Below are 15464 nucleotides of genomic sequence, written 5' to 3'. Positions count from 1 at the left end.
GTACAAAAATATCAAATTATTGTTTGGCCAACAAATATTGTAAATTTAAAGGTTTAGTTCACCCAAAAATGAAAATAAAGTAGTTTATTACTCACCCTCATGTCGTTCCACACCCTTAAGGCCTTAATTTATCTTCGGAACACAAATTAAGATATTTTTGTTGAAATCCGATGGCTCAGTGAGGCCTGCATTCACAGCAATGACACTTCCTCTCTCAAGATCCATAAAGATGCTAAAAACATATTTAAAACAGTTCACGTGAGTTCAGTGGTTCTACCTTAATATTATAAAGCAACAAGAATACTTTTTTGTGCGGCAAAACAACAAAATAATGACTTTTCAACAATATAGTGATGGGCCAATTTCAAAACACTGCTTCGGAGCTTTGTGAATCGAATCAGTGATTCAGAGCGCCAAAGTCACTTGGAGATCCGAGTCACTGATTCGATTCGTAAAGCTCTGAAGCAGTGTTTTGAAATCAGCCCATCACTATATTGTTGAAAAGTCGTTATTTTGTTTTTTTGGGCACAAAAAAAGTATTCTCATCACTTTATAATCACGACACATTAAAGAGCCACAAAACGTTTTTTTATTGTTCGAATTTCTTAAAAATAATACACAATTTGAACGCTGGAACTTTGTTTAATATCATAAGTAACCTGCTCTGTCTTGTCTGTCCACGTGTTGTCAGTATCCTCTTTGCGCCGCAATGTATTTTTCACTGTGTGTGGCGTGACAGCGCCATGGCTTGTCGGACAAAGCAACAGTAACTGAGGGGGGCGGGTCTTTGTGAAGGGTCAATTTGATTTTGGTTTTGTATAAATAGTTTAATTTAACATTAAAGGGATAGTTCACCCAAAAATGAATATTCTGTCTTCATTTACTGACCCTTAAGTTGTTCCAAACCTGTATGAATTTCTTTGCTCTGCTGTACACAAAGGCAGATATTTGGAAGAATGTTTGTAACCAAACAGATCTCGCCCCCCTTTGACTACCATAGTATTTATTTTGTTTGGTTACAAACATTCTTCCAAATATCTTCCTTTATGTTCAGCAAAACAAAGAAATTCATACGGGTTTGGAACTGTATTGAGGGTGAAGAATTTTTATAATTTTCATTTTTGGGTGAACTATGCCTTTTGAATGCTAAATTAAACTATTCTAAATGTAAAACCAGAATCCAATTCCCATAGCAGGGAGAATAACATTTCTAAGGGCAATCAACATAAAATTGCTGTACTTTGCCTTTAAAAAAAAAATGAAATAAATGGAAACAACTAAAATAAACAGATTTAGATCGTTGTATGATAATATATTGAACAAAATATATTCTACGTCAATAACGTAAATAATATAATGGAATTCCTTTTCTGCTGAAAATGAAGAGCGATGTTGTTGTTGTCATCACGTGACGTCACCTTAAACGCCCGCCTTAAACATGGCAGCGCCCTTGACGAACGTGTAGTAGTTGTTGTGTACAGTGTCAAAGATGAACCACTTCACAAAGTCATCTGCTGAGAGCTGAAATCCCCGCGTGCAGTATGGACAGACGAGAGTTCACAGCCTCCCTTGTGGTAATGCGCATTTTACGACTATTACACGTGCTAAAAGCAGAAGCATCATTCCTCATGACATTAACTCTGTATGTGAAATAAATACAGTGTGTACTGTGTGAGAAACACTTTATCTACAGGCCTTCTTGTTTCATTCATCTCAGGCTAGTCCATTTGAAAGTAATTTTTCATCATTGTTATAATGTAGAGCGACTATAATAATGAAAGTAATGAAGAAAATATAAGTCGTCAATACACTTTGCCCAGTTCTAGTATTTGTGTTTTCTTAGTCTAGACTTGCCTTATTTATTTATTATTTTAGCTTTTATTTTCCTGAACCTTTCTAGGGATTTAAAAAATGTTTTCTTAGGGAAATAAGACTCTTCTTTCACATTGTTTCTACAGCATAATCATAAATTAGTTTATGAATATAGCGCTTCATAATAATAATAATAATAATACAGTTAACAATTCTTCATGTAACTGACAGCTTGGCCTGTACCAAAACAGGACCTGGACTAAAACTTATTTTCAAACACTTTTTTAGAGTAATAATAATAAATCAAAGTGCATTGAAATGGGAAAAGTTACTTTTTTTTTGTTTACACATCCATATGCACAGTATTACTTATTGTTAGTTAGAAATGTTCTAAAAACAGTCGATGAAAAATGTGGTTAATAAAGATTAATAATTAATTAGATGTGTTCTGTCACAAACTTGACACTTGTTCTTCTTAAAGCTTTGCGTCATTTGCCTTTTGCTGCTTACAGTATGAGCATATTTGCATTATTATGTGGTAAATTATCTATATGGTATTACAGTGACTAATTACATTGCACCAGAATTTGCTTAAAGCACCTTATTATAATGATACATTGGATAATATTGTATTACTACTTTATCCCTTCTCTCTGTCCCTTAGGCAGGCGGCTGTGCGGGAATGTGTGTAGATCTCACTCTCTTCCCTCTGGACACCATAAAGACAAGGCTGCAGAGCCAGGAGGGCTTCTACAAAACGGGAGGTTTCCGTGGGATCTATGCAGGGGTCCCGTCTGCTGCTATAGGCTCCTTTCCCAATGGTAAGTTTATATATCTTATTATAATGAACATGACAAATGGCTGCATGTTTAAAAGTTCAATTTAAACTCTTTAGAAGAGTAATATAAATGCATACTGCAAAAACTCCTGATTGTGATAAATAGCACATTTAAACCAGAAATACCGGGATCTCTAGCTCTCAGGATAAGCCTACAAATTAAATACATACGTACATGTCAGACAGTGGATCCAGTTTAAAGTTGCCGTGAAATCAAAATTGACAATTCTTATTTTTGTGGAATACTGCAGTATTTTTTCTGAATAATTTATCTGCATATCATAAAGTGCTCTTGTAATCTAAATCAAAGTAAATTCAACTCCCATTTCCAATGATATTTCTTCTTTTCTCTGATGTCATGTTTTGCGCCAAACCACAACGATCCAATCAATTCCAGATGAACAAAATCGAGTCCATCACATTTATTTTCTTGTTCTGCAATGTAGGATGACAACAAGCTGGTGGAGGGAGGTGATGGGCATTCATGTGGACATTTGACACATGCTACCTACCTAAACATTGGGCGTCATTCGTTAAACTTTCATAAATATATGAGTGAATTCTCAGTAATTTGTGCGTAAAACGGATCTTCCCGAAAACTCTTCTCCAGATTCACAAACGCTTCATAAACATCGGATTTGATAGTTAAATGTGCATATGTTGATGAATTCCAATCATTCGTAAATAGGGCGTGTGTGCACGCTCATTCACAATTAGCATAATCCCGTCTATGAATTACAACTATGCAAATTACGTGTCATTACTGTTTGGCTTCAGTATTGCATAAATGCAAAAGAGACTAATAGGCCATATGCCTAACAATAAATGTTCAGTTAAAGGGATAGTTCACCCAAAAATGAAAATTCTGTCATCATTTACTCTCCCTCAAGTTGTTCCAAACCTGTAAAAATGTATTTGTTCTACTGTACAGAAAGGAAGATATTTGGAAGATTGTTTGTAACCAAGTAGATCTTGCCCCCAATTGACTAACATAGTATTTTTTTTTTCCTACTATGGTAGTCAATGGGGGGTGAGATCTGCTTCGTTACAAACATTCTTCCAAATATCTTCCTTTGCGTATTTTTGGGTGAACTATTCCTTTAACACCAAAGCGTTTTTAGCCAGCTGAAAAAATGTCTGGTGCTCTTCTGAAAATGGCCAGCTGGTGGCGCTTGAGAGGTAGTATCTCATATTACTCAATAAAAAAATGCAGTAAGCAGCAATATTAACTTCTCCACTGTTGTTCAGTCAATGTACAAGTAGGATGGTTGGTCAGTATAGTATTTGTCCCACATCTCCTCCATTGAGATTGGACAGCTGGGTAAAAAGTGACAGTAATGAGCACTGCGTTTGGTTTTACCCAAAGTTGAACAGTTAAAAAAAAAGCCAGGGCAAATGAACTTGTGAAATATTATTATGGTGCATCACAAATAATGCAGTTTCATCAAACATCACAGAACATTTGAATGTTTTATGCACTATTTATTTACACATGGTAGGGAGCAGGTGAAAATTTCTTTCACACCAACTAACATTTTGAAAATACAAACATTTTCATGAATCCAAAAATTATGTCAGAGTGGCTTTAAGAAAGATTTACGAAAAAATTAATTCTGCTTGTGGTTTATGAATGAAGCAGGCAAGGTACACCCCTTCCCAAAACATCACTTACAGAAATAATTCAACTCATCAATGAATATTCTACCATATCAGATACCATAATCCAGACCAAATCAACAGTCTTACTATTGAATATGAAGCCACATGACACTAGAATACAGGACACACAATTCACGATAAATAATATTACATACTTAGGAATAAATATATCCCAGAACCTCCTCAACTTATTTAACCTCAACTTTATTACACTTTTAAAAACAATAGAAGGTGATCTAACTCGCTGGATGAACCTACAACTTTCTGAAACAAACTACCAAAACTACTACCAAAATTCCTTTATTATTCACCATGACTTCTGTACAACCAACGAAGAAATTGTTTACATCATTAAATCAAACAATAAGCAGATTTTACTAGAAAAAAAAAAAAGAATTCCAAAATAAGTTTACAAACACTACAAAAAATAAAGCTCAAGGCAATCTAGCAGCACCACATTTTCAGCACTATTACTTATTTTTGCAAATGGATCAAATGTGCTAAGAGTTAGAACAGGCAGAATGTAAAGAAATATCCATATCTTCTATCAATTACTAATAAATAAATAAAAATCAAACAGCAAAATCTTTTTAGGAATATAATGATCAAAACAGCTCTCACTGCCTGGTGGCAAATCAATTCATTGACAAGCCATGAACTTACACCACATCAATTCACCAATATGGCATAATACTGATTTCACTATCATCCAATCATCACTTGACAATACTAAATGAAAAGAGATAGGTATCACTCATTTATATCATTTGTTTCCTGATAACACCTTCATTATATTTCCAGAAGAACACTATTTGTATTTCCTACAAATTAGAAATTCTGTTAAAGCCACAATTGGAAATAAAGATATTATAGTTACCACCACTTATAAAGTATATCAACATGATTACAGCAGCACCAGTTAAACAATGGGAACAATATCTCAATATCAATACAGATGGGGAATTCTGGAAAACAGTCTGCATAAATACTTAAAACTTAAAGGGTTAGTTCACACAAAAATAAAAATTCTGTCATTTATTACTCACCCTCATGTTGTTCCACACCCGTAAGACCTTCGTTAATCTTCGGAACACAAATTAAGATTATTTTTGTTGAAATCCGATGGCTCAGTGAGGCCAAAGGTGATTTCACATGATTTCAGCAGTTTGGTGGTTTGACACACGATCCGAATCATGATTCGACACGCTGATTCATTATGCTCCGAAACTTAATGAAGCTTTGTTTTGAAATCGGCCATCACTATATAAGTCGTTATTTTGTTTTTTTTGGCGCACCAAAAATATTCTCACTTTATAATATTAATATTGAACCACTGTACTCACATGAACTGATTTAAATATGTTTTTAGTACCTTTATGGATCTTGAGAGAGGAAGTGTCATTGCTGGCTATGCAGGCCTCACTGAGCCATCGGATTTCAACAAAAATATCTTAATTTGCGTTCCGCAGATGAATGAAGGTCTTACGGGTGTGGAACGGCATTAAAAATGTAATAAATGAGATTATTTTCATTTTTGGGTGAACTAACCCTTTAAGTAGGTTTAGTTAGGTTTAGGGTGGATGGACTGGAGGTGGGGTTGCTGGTGTCTTTGTTAGTGGGGTCTGTTGGTTGTGTTCGCCGGCAGTGGTGGAGTGGCTGCCAAACCTAGAGAGTTAAGCATATCTGCGATTGCTGTAATAAAATCTTATAGTGTCCAGATATGTAACAGAATATAATTACAATAACTACTATTATTACATTACATTAGAGTAATATATTGTTTCTGTCATTGTACCTAAACACATTACAATATCTATATATTTTGCTGTCCTTTTGTGGGTCATTCTACAGAAACGTCCACTTTTCTGTCCCTAGACTTTACAGAAATATTACACTTGAAAAACACTTTAGGATTACAATTTGTTTTATATTTTAATATGAAACAATATGTTATTTGAACAATTAAACCTTCTTGAGCCATCAATGTGCCAATATTTGTTTTTTAATTAATTCTAAAAATTCCAAGCGCCACAGAAGTGCTCGTCCCCACAGTCATGTACAGAGGGAAAGTGCTTTATTTTGAGCTCAGAAACAGGTTTTTCTACCATTTTAATTTCAATAATGTATCCATAACTATCAAATATATAATGTAAATAACATAAAAAAACCAAATGCCAAATAAATATTATAAAATATATAATGAATGTAGTTGTCCCCTGGTGTTGTCACTGGTGTTACCTTTAACAAAAATCTCTTATTTTGAAAGAAAAAGTCACACTGATGGCATCACTCGACTTCCTTCTTCCTGTTTCCTGAAGATCAATGAAGAAAGGCAAATGAAAAGTCCACTATCTCTTTTCAATTATCAGAAATTTTAATTAGAAAATCATAATTTCATACGAAGCTTTTAGTTGAAGTCACTGGTGTGACCTACTTTATTGCTAGGGAATTATAAAAAACTAGAATACAAATGGATTAAACTACTTGATTTAGTGAATATATCATGATTGACAACATGTGGGTCGATTCCTTGCAGCAGCCATTTTGTAAAATGCATTTTTCATGAAAATTGTCACTGGTGTTACTGTCACTGGTGTTACCTTTTTATGAAAATGTCACTGGTGTTACCGTCACTGGTGTTACCCATTTATAGATAAACTTTATTTAAAGCTATTCATTTAGTTCTTTTGCATAAAATAGCACTAAGATTACATGATTATAACTCTTCTTTCTCATTGTTAATTCTCCTTTGGGCAGATATGGCTAAATTAAGGGTATTTGGCTAAATTCAGTGCAGCGACTTTACAGACAGTGTATTTTACAGACAGTTTTAAAATGTTGTTTATGATCTTTTTCTGACTGTTTTCACTAAGTGTCAATGATAGTCTTTTATTGTACACCAAATGTAAAAATTTAGTCCAATCTACTTAATTTTGGTGGAAAATTAAGGATCTTTGGTCCTACGTATACGTCACTGGAGATTCATTGTGTCACTGGTGTTACTGTTTTTTGTCTGTCACATTAAATAAAATGTGTCATATGTGACATGATAATAATTTTACATCCATTGAATTCTGCTACACTCAAGAATTAAGATTTAAAGGATTGCATCATTACTTTTCATAACTGTTTTTCCAAAATTTTCATTGTTATAGCAAATACATGGTTGCGCAATTGAATTATTATCATTCAATCCCACTTTTAACTAACCTGATTAAAATAAAAAATCTCCTTATTTTTTGCATTATCATTATTATTCTGTAACTCTGACTGCATGTGCTGAAAAAAAATGAGAAATAATATTTCATAAAATTGTTTAAAAATGCCAGAGAAGTAAGGTAACACCAGTGACAAAAAAGGGGACATGCAGTCTTTAAATAAATGTACAAAAAAATTAAAAAATCATTAAGCTGTCATTTATGTGTATTCATAAAGTCAAAGTGTAATATAATAATGTGGTCTAAGTTTAAATGTTAGAAAAATAAATACATTTTAAGACATTTTGTCATACCAAAAGTGGACGTTTCTGTAGAATGACCCGTGTATATTAGGGGTGTAACGGTATACAAACATGACATTTTGGTTCGTACGTAACTCGGTATTGAAGTCACGACTCGGTACGAGTTCGGTACAGCAGGGGGGAGATAACTAAAAATAAAATTGCTTCTTTTTCTTCTTTTTTATTAAACCGTGATTTATTGAACAAATTGTTTCTCTCTCTTTAAATAAATTCAATTATAATTAACATTTCCTTAAAGATTAAAAAAAAAAAATCAATCTCAGTTAATGCTGTACATACAGGGAGTCCTTTCTTGGACATTATAGTTAATTTCTCTAGTGCACGACCATGCTGTGGACACTAAATGACTTGCCTGAGGTATATGTAATGCTACATGAAATATTATTCTCAAGCTGTTTTATTGATGTTTTTCCACGGTTGAAACTCTGGTCGAGAGAGACACGTAAACCTAGATCATCTGTTCTTCTTCTTCTGTGCTTTTTCCTGTTGTGGCGGTTAGTAAACAGCGTTGTATTACAACACGTCCCCCTTCTGGATTGGAGTGTGGATCGCCTGTGACTGAATGTATTTGTCGTCTGACTATATGCACCGAACCGTGACTGTTCGGAATGAATACATACCGTTACACCCCTAGTGTGTGTATATATATATATATATATAATCTTATTGGTTCCTTCCTTTGTATAAGCTACTATGTCATGTTGTTATATTGTGTGCGTTTTTCAATTTAAAAAAAAATAGTCCATGCCTCTACGCTTTTTTGGCAGCACTCAGAGGACCAACAGTGTATTAGGCAGGTGGTCATAATGTTTTTGCTCATTGGTGTACATTAAAATATGGAAGAAGAGACCATTTTGACTTCAGTTTCATGCCGACTTTAAATAGTTTGCCACAAACAAAGTGTTTTTTCTTGGTTCCAGCTGCTGCGTTCTTTGTCACCTATGAAAGCACCAAGTCGTTCTTCGCTGGCTACACTGCTTCAAGCTTGGCCCCCATCACTCACATGCTGGCTGCTTCACTAGGAGAAATCGTAGGTTTCCTGTCATTCTTCTTCTTTCTTTCCTGTTGTTTTGTCCTTTGTATTTATCATAATTTACCCATTGCATTCCAAATGAACAGTATGTCTATTTCAGAGACAAATATGCAGAAGGCTTAGAATGGGGTTTTTGTTGGATGTTTTTTGCTCTGGGTTAGATCCGGGCCACAGACGACCCTTTATTTTCCCACCAGCTGGCCAAATAGGATCTTGTTGTTGTCTATTGACATAACTGTTTTTATACAGATGAGTCTTGCAGTTTTGTCAAAGGAGATTTAGGTGTTGGAGCTGTAAGGAGCACCTTCATTTCCTCTGTTAGTGAAATTCTGTACGCTCAGAGCAATGCATTCCAGAAAGATCCAACACATAAGCAAAAAGATTGCCATTTAATCTTTCCTTAGTGCATACTCCACCTTAAAAAATGTAATGCAATCTAATACATACACAACTATTCAAAAGTTTGGAATCACTTTGGCATTTTTATGTTTCTTTTATGTATTAAAAGATGCATTTAATTGATTAAAAAATTGCAATAAAGACATTTATTGGTTATGCCTCTTGGCCATCCATGTCTCTTCCTGTGCTGTATGGATTGCTTTCACATATAAGAACATGAGACTAATGTATTTTTCTTTTTTTTTTCTTTCTTTTCATTTATTTTTTTATTAAGTAAGTGTAAAATGACTGGCATGAAATGTGAGTGTACACTATCGTTTAACGGTTTGGGGACGGTAAGGTTGTTGTTGTTTTTCAAAAGAAATTACCACTTTTTATTGAGCAAGAATGCATTTAAACAATCAAAAGTGACAGTAAAGATATTTACAGTGATACAAATATATTTTTTTATTTCAAATAAATGCTGTTCTTTTTAACTGTCTATTCATCAAGGAATCCTGGAAAAAATGTTAAGCACAACTGTTCTCAGTATTGATAATAGAAAAAAAATAAATCCTGAGCAGCAAATCAGCATATTAGAATGATTTTTGAAGGATCATGTGACACTGAAGATTGGAATAATGATGCTGAGAATTTAGCTTTGCTATCACAGAAATAAATAAAATTTTAAAATATATTAAAATGCAGCCTTTGTGAGCAGAACAGACTTCTTTCAAAAACATAAAAAAAAAATCTTACCACCCTCAAACTTTTAAACTGTGGTGTATATACATTTGGTCAGTTAAAGATACCACTGTGAGCAGAAATGTCAGTTTCTTTCAAAAACATGAAATTGAAGAAAAGGTAAGAAGTGTGCCGACCTCTTTTTCTATTTGTTTGGTCAGCTTTTTTGTCTGAGGACATGCTTTTGTCCTTTTGGAATCATCTCAAGATTTCAGTCCTCTCAGCTCTGTTTAAAGGGTTAGTTCACCCAAAAATGAAAATTCTGTCTTTAATTACTCACCCTCATGTCGTTCCACACCCGTAAGACCTTTGTTCATCTTCAGAACACAAATTAAGATATTTTTGATGAAATTCGAGAGGTATATGACTCATCCATAGACAGCAATTTAATTACCACTTTCAAGGCCCAGAAAGGTAGTAAAGAATTGTTAAAATAGTCCATGTGACTACAGTGGTTCAACCTTCATTTTAATAAGTGACGAGAATACTTTTTGTGTTCAAAAACAAAACAAAAATAATGACTTTATTCAACAACAACTTCTCTCCCCTGTCAGTCTCCTACGCTGTTGATGTAGTAAACACAGTGCAGCACTTCCGGGTTCTACATCAGAACGCAGACTCAGTATTGGCCGACGCTGTTCACATGAGCAGCACAACACATGCGTGTGATGCTGACGCAGGAGCCGGCCAATAATGAGTCGGTGTTCTGATGTAGAACCACCGTAGTCACATGGAGTATTTTAACAATGTTTATTACCTCTATGGAAGGGTCAGAGAGCTCTCAGATTTCATCAAAAATATCTTATTTTTTGTGTTCTGAAGATGAATGATGGTCTTGCAGGTTTGGAACAACATGAGGGAGCAGCAGGGTGAGTACTTAATGACAGAAATTTAATTTCTGGGTGAACTAACCCTATTTTGACCATATTTTAATAAATTCAGCAGAATTCAGAAGCAGATTTTCCTCATTACCATCCTATTCATCTTAATACGCTATTTCAAGTGACAGTATATAACTGTTGTAATTAGGTTGATCATTTAAGTTTATTACCCATTAAATTAACTGGCTGTTTTTCCATCTACTCTCTATACTGAAATGACACTCTGGGGGGAAAAGTGGCTTATTGCTTGGAAAATTAGAGCAACTATCATTACGTGCTAATCATGGTCATTAAACACGTCTCAAAAAATAAGGCAAGTGAAAAGGTCAGCCTTCACCAATACTCAAGATATTTGAATATGAGGTGAAGTTAAAGTCAGGTCTGCTGATAACCCTTTGCCTGGTGCAGCAGGATTTGCACACTTCAAAAAGGGGATTTTTAACAGCAGAACCCCAGCTGAATCCCAGTGTGTTGTGGGTACACATTGCCCCGTTCAAAGCCCGTAATCCCACAGCTTAGCCATGAAAGTCTTCCCCTCAGGCTGTCTGGAGAAGAAGACAAAGTCATCTTACTTACGTAACTTCTGCCATTATACAAGTTCACGCTAATAGGTTTCCCGACTGTATTTGATTAATGACTCATTAGTTTATAATTTGTTCGATTTGGAGTTTTCTGGCCCAAACCATTTTGTTACCTGTTTGTGCGGTAGTTGCTTTGAATATTTACTTTGTAGTTTTCTCTATTACTTTTCCAGACAGAAATAAGATTCTACGCTGCTGCTGTACTGTCATAGTTATCCAGCTGACCCTATAAGGTTAGCGCTAGCACACTAATCAAACGCAATGTGGATCCAGGAGTTTAAGCTTAGGGATTCAGACTTTTCCTTTGTAGCATTGGATTTGCAACCAGCAAGATTTAAATTGTCTGGAAATTTTATCCTCACTTTATTCACCTTTACCAGTCTCTCTTAAGTCCAGCTTCTCTTTTCATACAGTCATATGAAAGGTTTCTATATTATTGTTGTGTAATAATAGCAGGAGTAATTTCTGTCTCTTCTTTCTCAGTCTGTGTCTGTGTATGTGCTATAAAGAATACAATAGCTGATGTTGTCTGTCAGGGCCAGAGTAGGCTGTTATCTAGCCATTATATCAAATTTATCTTCATTCCCATTTGCCCAACGCGCTCTCTGAAAGCTCATTTGTCAAGCTGAACTATTCCTACATTTATAAACCTTGTCTCTCCCTATGGCTGCGGGGTGAAAACAGCGTGTAGCATGACTAGAGGAGGGCGACTGGCACCCCGCTAAGCTTGGCACAACAAATAATCCATGCATTGCCCGTGAGAATATGGTTGCCTGTGATTTATTGTACAAATCAAGCCAGAGCGTTGTACTGTGGCTCATTTTCAACCTTTTCCCACCCCCTCTTCTTGTTCTCACCTGGCAGGTCTTTGAAATATCTAAAAAAAAAAAAAAAAAATAGGCAATCCAAAATTGAAGTGTTGGGTTAACAATGTTATCTCTGCACATGCATTGGTATTATTAAAGGGAGAGTTAGGAGACGTGTCAGGCAGATATTGGTCTGTGCAGATAGATTTTGGGAGGCATCGCTCCATAAGGACCCGAGGGAGACGCTGTTGTTGTTGTTGTTGTTGTTTTTAGGGCACCTGTAGGACGATCTGTGGAAGATTGTTCCAGATGCCTGTTGTAATTCCAACTTCCTGAAACACTGCTGGGAGACGTGTGTTCCGAGTTCATGGACTGGTTGGAATGTTCCAGCTGTGTCTATTGATGTCTGGAGTCACAGCTGTGAGAGTGACCTTGGTTTAGTTTATGCTAATGGAAATGTGTTTTGTTGGGATTTAAAAAGCGGCTTCAGGTTTGTGGGTAAAATGGCAGAAATGTTTAGAATTACTGTATATATTTACATACTATACCAAGTTTGGGGTCGGTAAGATTGTTTTTTAATGTTTTTGAAGTTTCTTATGCTCACCAAGGCTGCATTTATTTGATGAAAAATACAGTAAAAACAGTATTATTGTAAAATGTTATTACAAATGAATGAAAATGTCTGTTTACTATTTTAATATATTTTAAAATGTAATTTATTCCTGTGATGGTAAAGCTGAATTTTCAGCATCATTAATCTTCAGTGTCACATGATCCTTCAGAAATCATTCTAATATGCTGATTTGCTGCTCAAGAAACATTTCTTATTATTGTCAATGTTAAAAATAGTTGTGCTGCTTCATATTTTTGTGGAAACTGATTTTTTTTTTTTTTTTCCAGGATACAAAGTTCAAAAGAACAGTATTTATTTGAAATAGAAATCTTTTGTAACATATAAATGTCTTTATTTACGCTTGTGATTAATTCAGTGCATCCTTGCTGAATGAAAGTAGACTATCAATTTATTTTAAAAATAATAATAATAATAAAATAAAATACCAAATTTTACACTTCTGGTAACACTTTACTTGAAGCTGTATAGATAATTTAAATCATAAAATTATTAAAATGAATTACTAATGCGTCGTAATATGCATTCTAAAGTGTTATATCTTTTCATTTTAACCACAGTTATGACAAATTACAGTCTATTCTCAGTCTCACCTTTAATAATGCAGTTTGTAACACATGATGTAACACATTAGCATGTTTTTTTTTAAATCATTACAGCCTTTAAAGGCATAACCCTAAATAGATAAGTTTCATAATTTATTATAATGTAAAATAATTTTAACTGTACTGTAAAAAAAATAATCATTGGTTGTGTAATTTTCATTAAAACAATGAAGGTGATAATTAAAATAGTGTGTATATTTTATTAATAAAATTGTGGTTCAGTGTTGTATAGAAAATATTGAGAACATTTCACTAATAAAACCAAGAGATACATTTTCTTAATTTTTTAAGGAGTTAAAATGCAGTTTTGAGGCTTGAATTGGGGAAACAACTAAGCTAATAAAATAAGGAAAGAAGGCTACCTATTTATTTTAAGAGAATTAGTTCTCTTAGGAGTGTAAATATTGAAGTGAAGTGTTATTTTATGTGTTTATATGTGTGTGGAAATATGTTAATGTTTAATGTTCAGTTATGTTTGACATTTGAAAGAGTTTATGTTGAAGTTTTGATCATTACCATTGTGCAGAAGAGCTAATGGTTAGGAGAAAAACTGCATGTACTAATAATTTGAAGCACGTTGTTTTGTTTAGTGAGTAATAACTTTGCTATTGCCAGCCCAATAACAAGTTTTTTCTTACTTGTGCTTTGCTAGAAGCATAAAGTCTTTTAATTCAGCATAATTCAAAGTCAAATATAAACAGGTAATTTCCATTCACTCTAAATCACACACTTTTGAGTCAACTTATATTTCACTAAAAATATTAAATTAATTTTCATAGACTAAATAATTTAGGAAATTTTACATGATTTATTCAAGAAATCCAACCTTAAAACTACTATGTGTAGTATTGTTACCATAAATTAAGTAACAAGTCTTTACCATCTATTTTTATGACATGATATTAGAATCATAATTTTTACATGTAAACAACTGATTATGTGATGTTATTGCATAAGGCATGTTTTATAGTGATTTCTATTAACCTTAAAAAAATTTCATAAATAACAGAACTAAAACTAAATGTTTTTTGTTTGATTAAAGTGTCCGAGGCTAATGGTCAGTGTGTATTCAGTGTGTGTGTTGTAAAGAACAGCGTGAGGACAAGACAAATGGCCCTGAACTGATTCACCCAGTGCTAAAATAAGCGATGTTCCTGGCTTTAATTGCCCCTGCTTCTTCACCGACCTTCCTGTTGTGGCTGAGTGCTGGCCTGTTCGTCGTGTTGCCGTGGAATTGAGACTTTAGTCCTCAGAGGGGTTTGTTTTTCCACCTCAGCGGCGCAGAGAGGGAACGGGAAGCGCGCGCTTGGATCAGAGGCAGCGACTAATTAATGCCACACCCTCCAAATGACTCGCAAATAGAGATAAATGGTGATGGGAATACAAAAACACACATACAAAATGTATCTCACAACAATTATAACCATAACTCTTTCCAGCAAGGAAACCAAACGTTAATTAGTACAAAACTGCCTTTAAGTCAGGGGCAGTGCCTCGATAATCGCCTGACTGGTCACATACAGGTACGTCCATAAACACCGCGAAACTGTAAAGACTTCGACATCCACTTATTTTAAAATGTCCTCAGCTAGTTTTCCTCCTCACTGCTCTCTGTAGATTACCCAGAAATACACAATGTCGGTAATTGATCTGATATAATCTCTCGCCAGTCCTCCATCAACTCCCCTGCGAGATGATACGAAATTGCGCAGCGCGCACTCGCGCCCACCAATTCAATTACTGCACGAATTACTTGTCATATCCACTTCCCTCTCTATTTAGTGCAGTAATTTTGATCCTTTTGAGAATTACACGAGGGGACGTGATGTTTAGCGTTTCATAAATGTTAACCCAGCAAAAAGAGAATGTAATGAGCTTAGTAAAATGGGCCCTGTCTCTTTCACTAAGAGACCGATGGTCGCAGGTCGCGGGTTTCACCGCTGGATGGCACTCTTGGTACACGTTTTTGGCTTGTT

At 34.7% G+C, this 15464-nt stretch overlaps 1 protein-coding gene across 4 annotated transcripts in view; it reads left to right on the top strand.

Moving 5' to 3' along the window:
• The first annotated feature begins 1420 nt into the window (after positions 1–1420).
• Positions 1421–15464, top strand: part of slc25a26 (solute carrier family 25 member 26) — a 69059-nt gene continuing 55015 nt past the window's right edge. For all 4 annotated transcript variants that reach the window (XR_010895339.1, XM_067388339.1, XM_067388338.1 and 1 more), the window contains exons 1-3: positions 1421–1574; positions 2477–2633; positions 8750–8859. Coding sequence is in view for 3 of the 4 variants with exons in the window: in XM_067388339.1 (XP_067244440.1) it covers positions 1542–1574; positions 2477–2633; positions 8750–8859 (300 nt within the window). In the remaining variant the exon portion in view is untranslated. The remainder of the gene's footprint in view (positions 1575–2476; positions 2634–8749; positions 8860–15464) is intronic.

Source organism: Chanodichthys erythropterus, chromosome 6 (genome assembly GCF_024489055.1).
Source record: "Chanodichthys erythropterus isolate Z2021 chromosome 6, ASM2448905v1, whole genome shotgun sequence".
NCBI lineage: Eukaryota > Metazoa > Chordata > Actinopteri > Cypriniformes > Xenocyprididae > Chanodichthys > Chanodichthys erythropterus.
The sequence above is the reverse complement of the archived record's forward strand: the minus strand, read 5'-3'. Positions and strand labels throughout refer to the sequence as shown.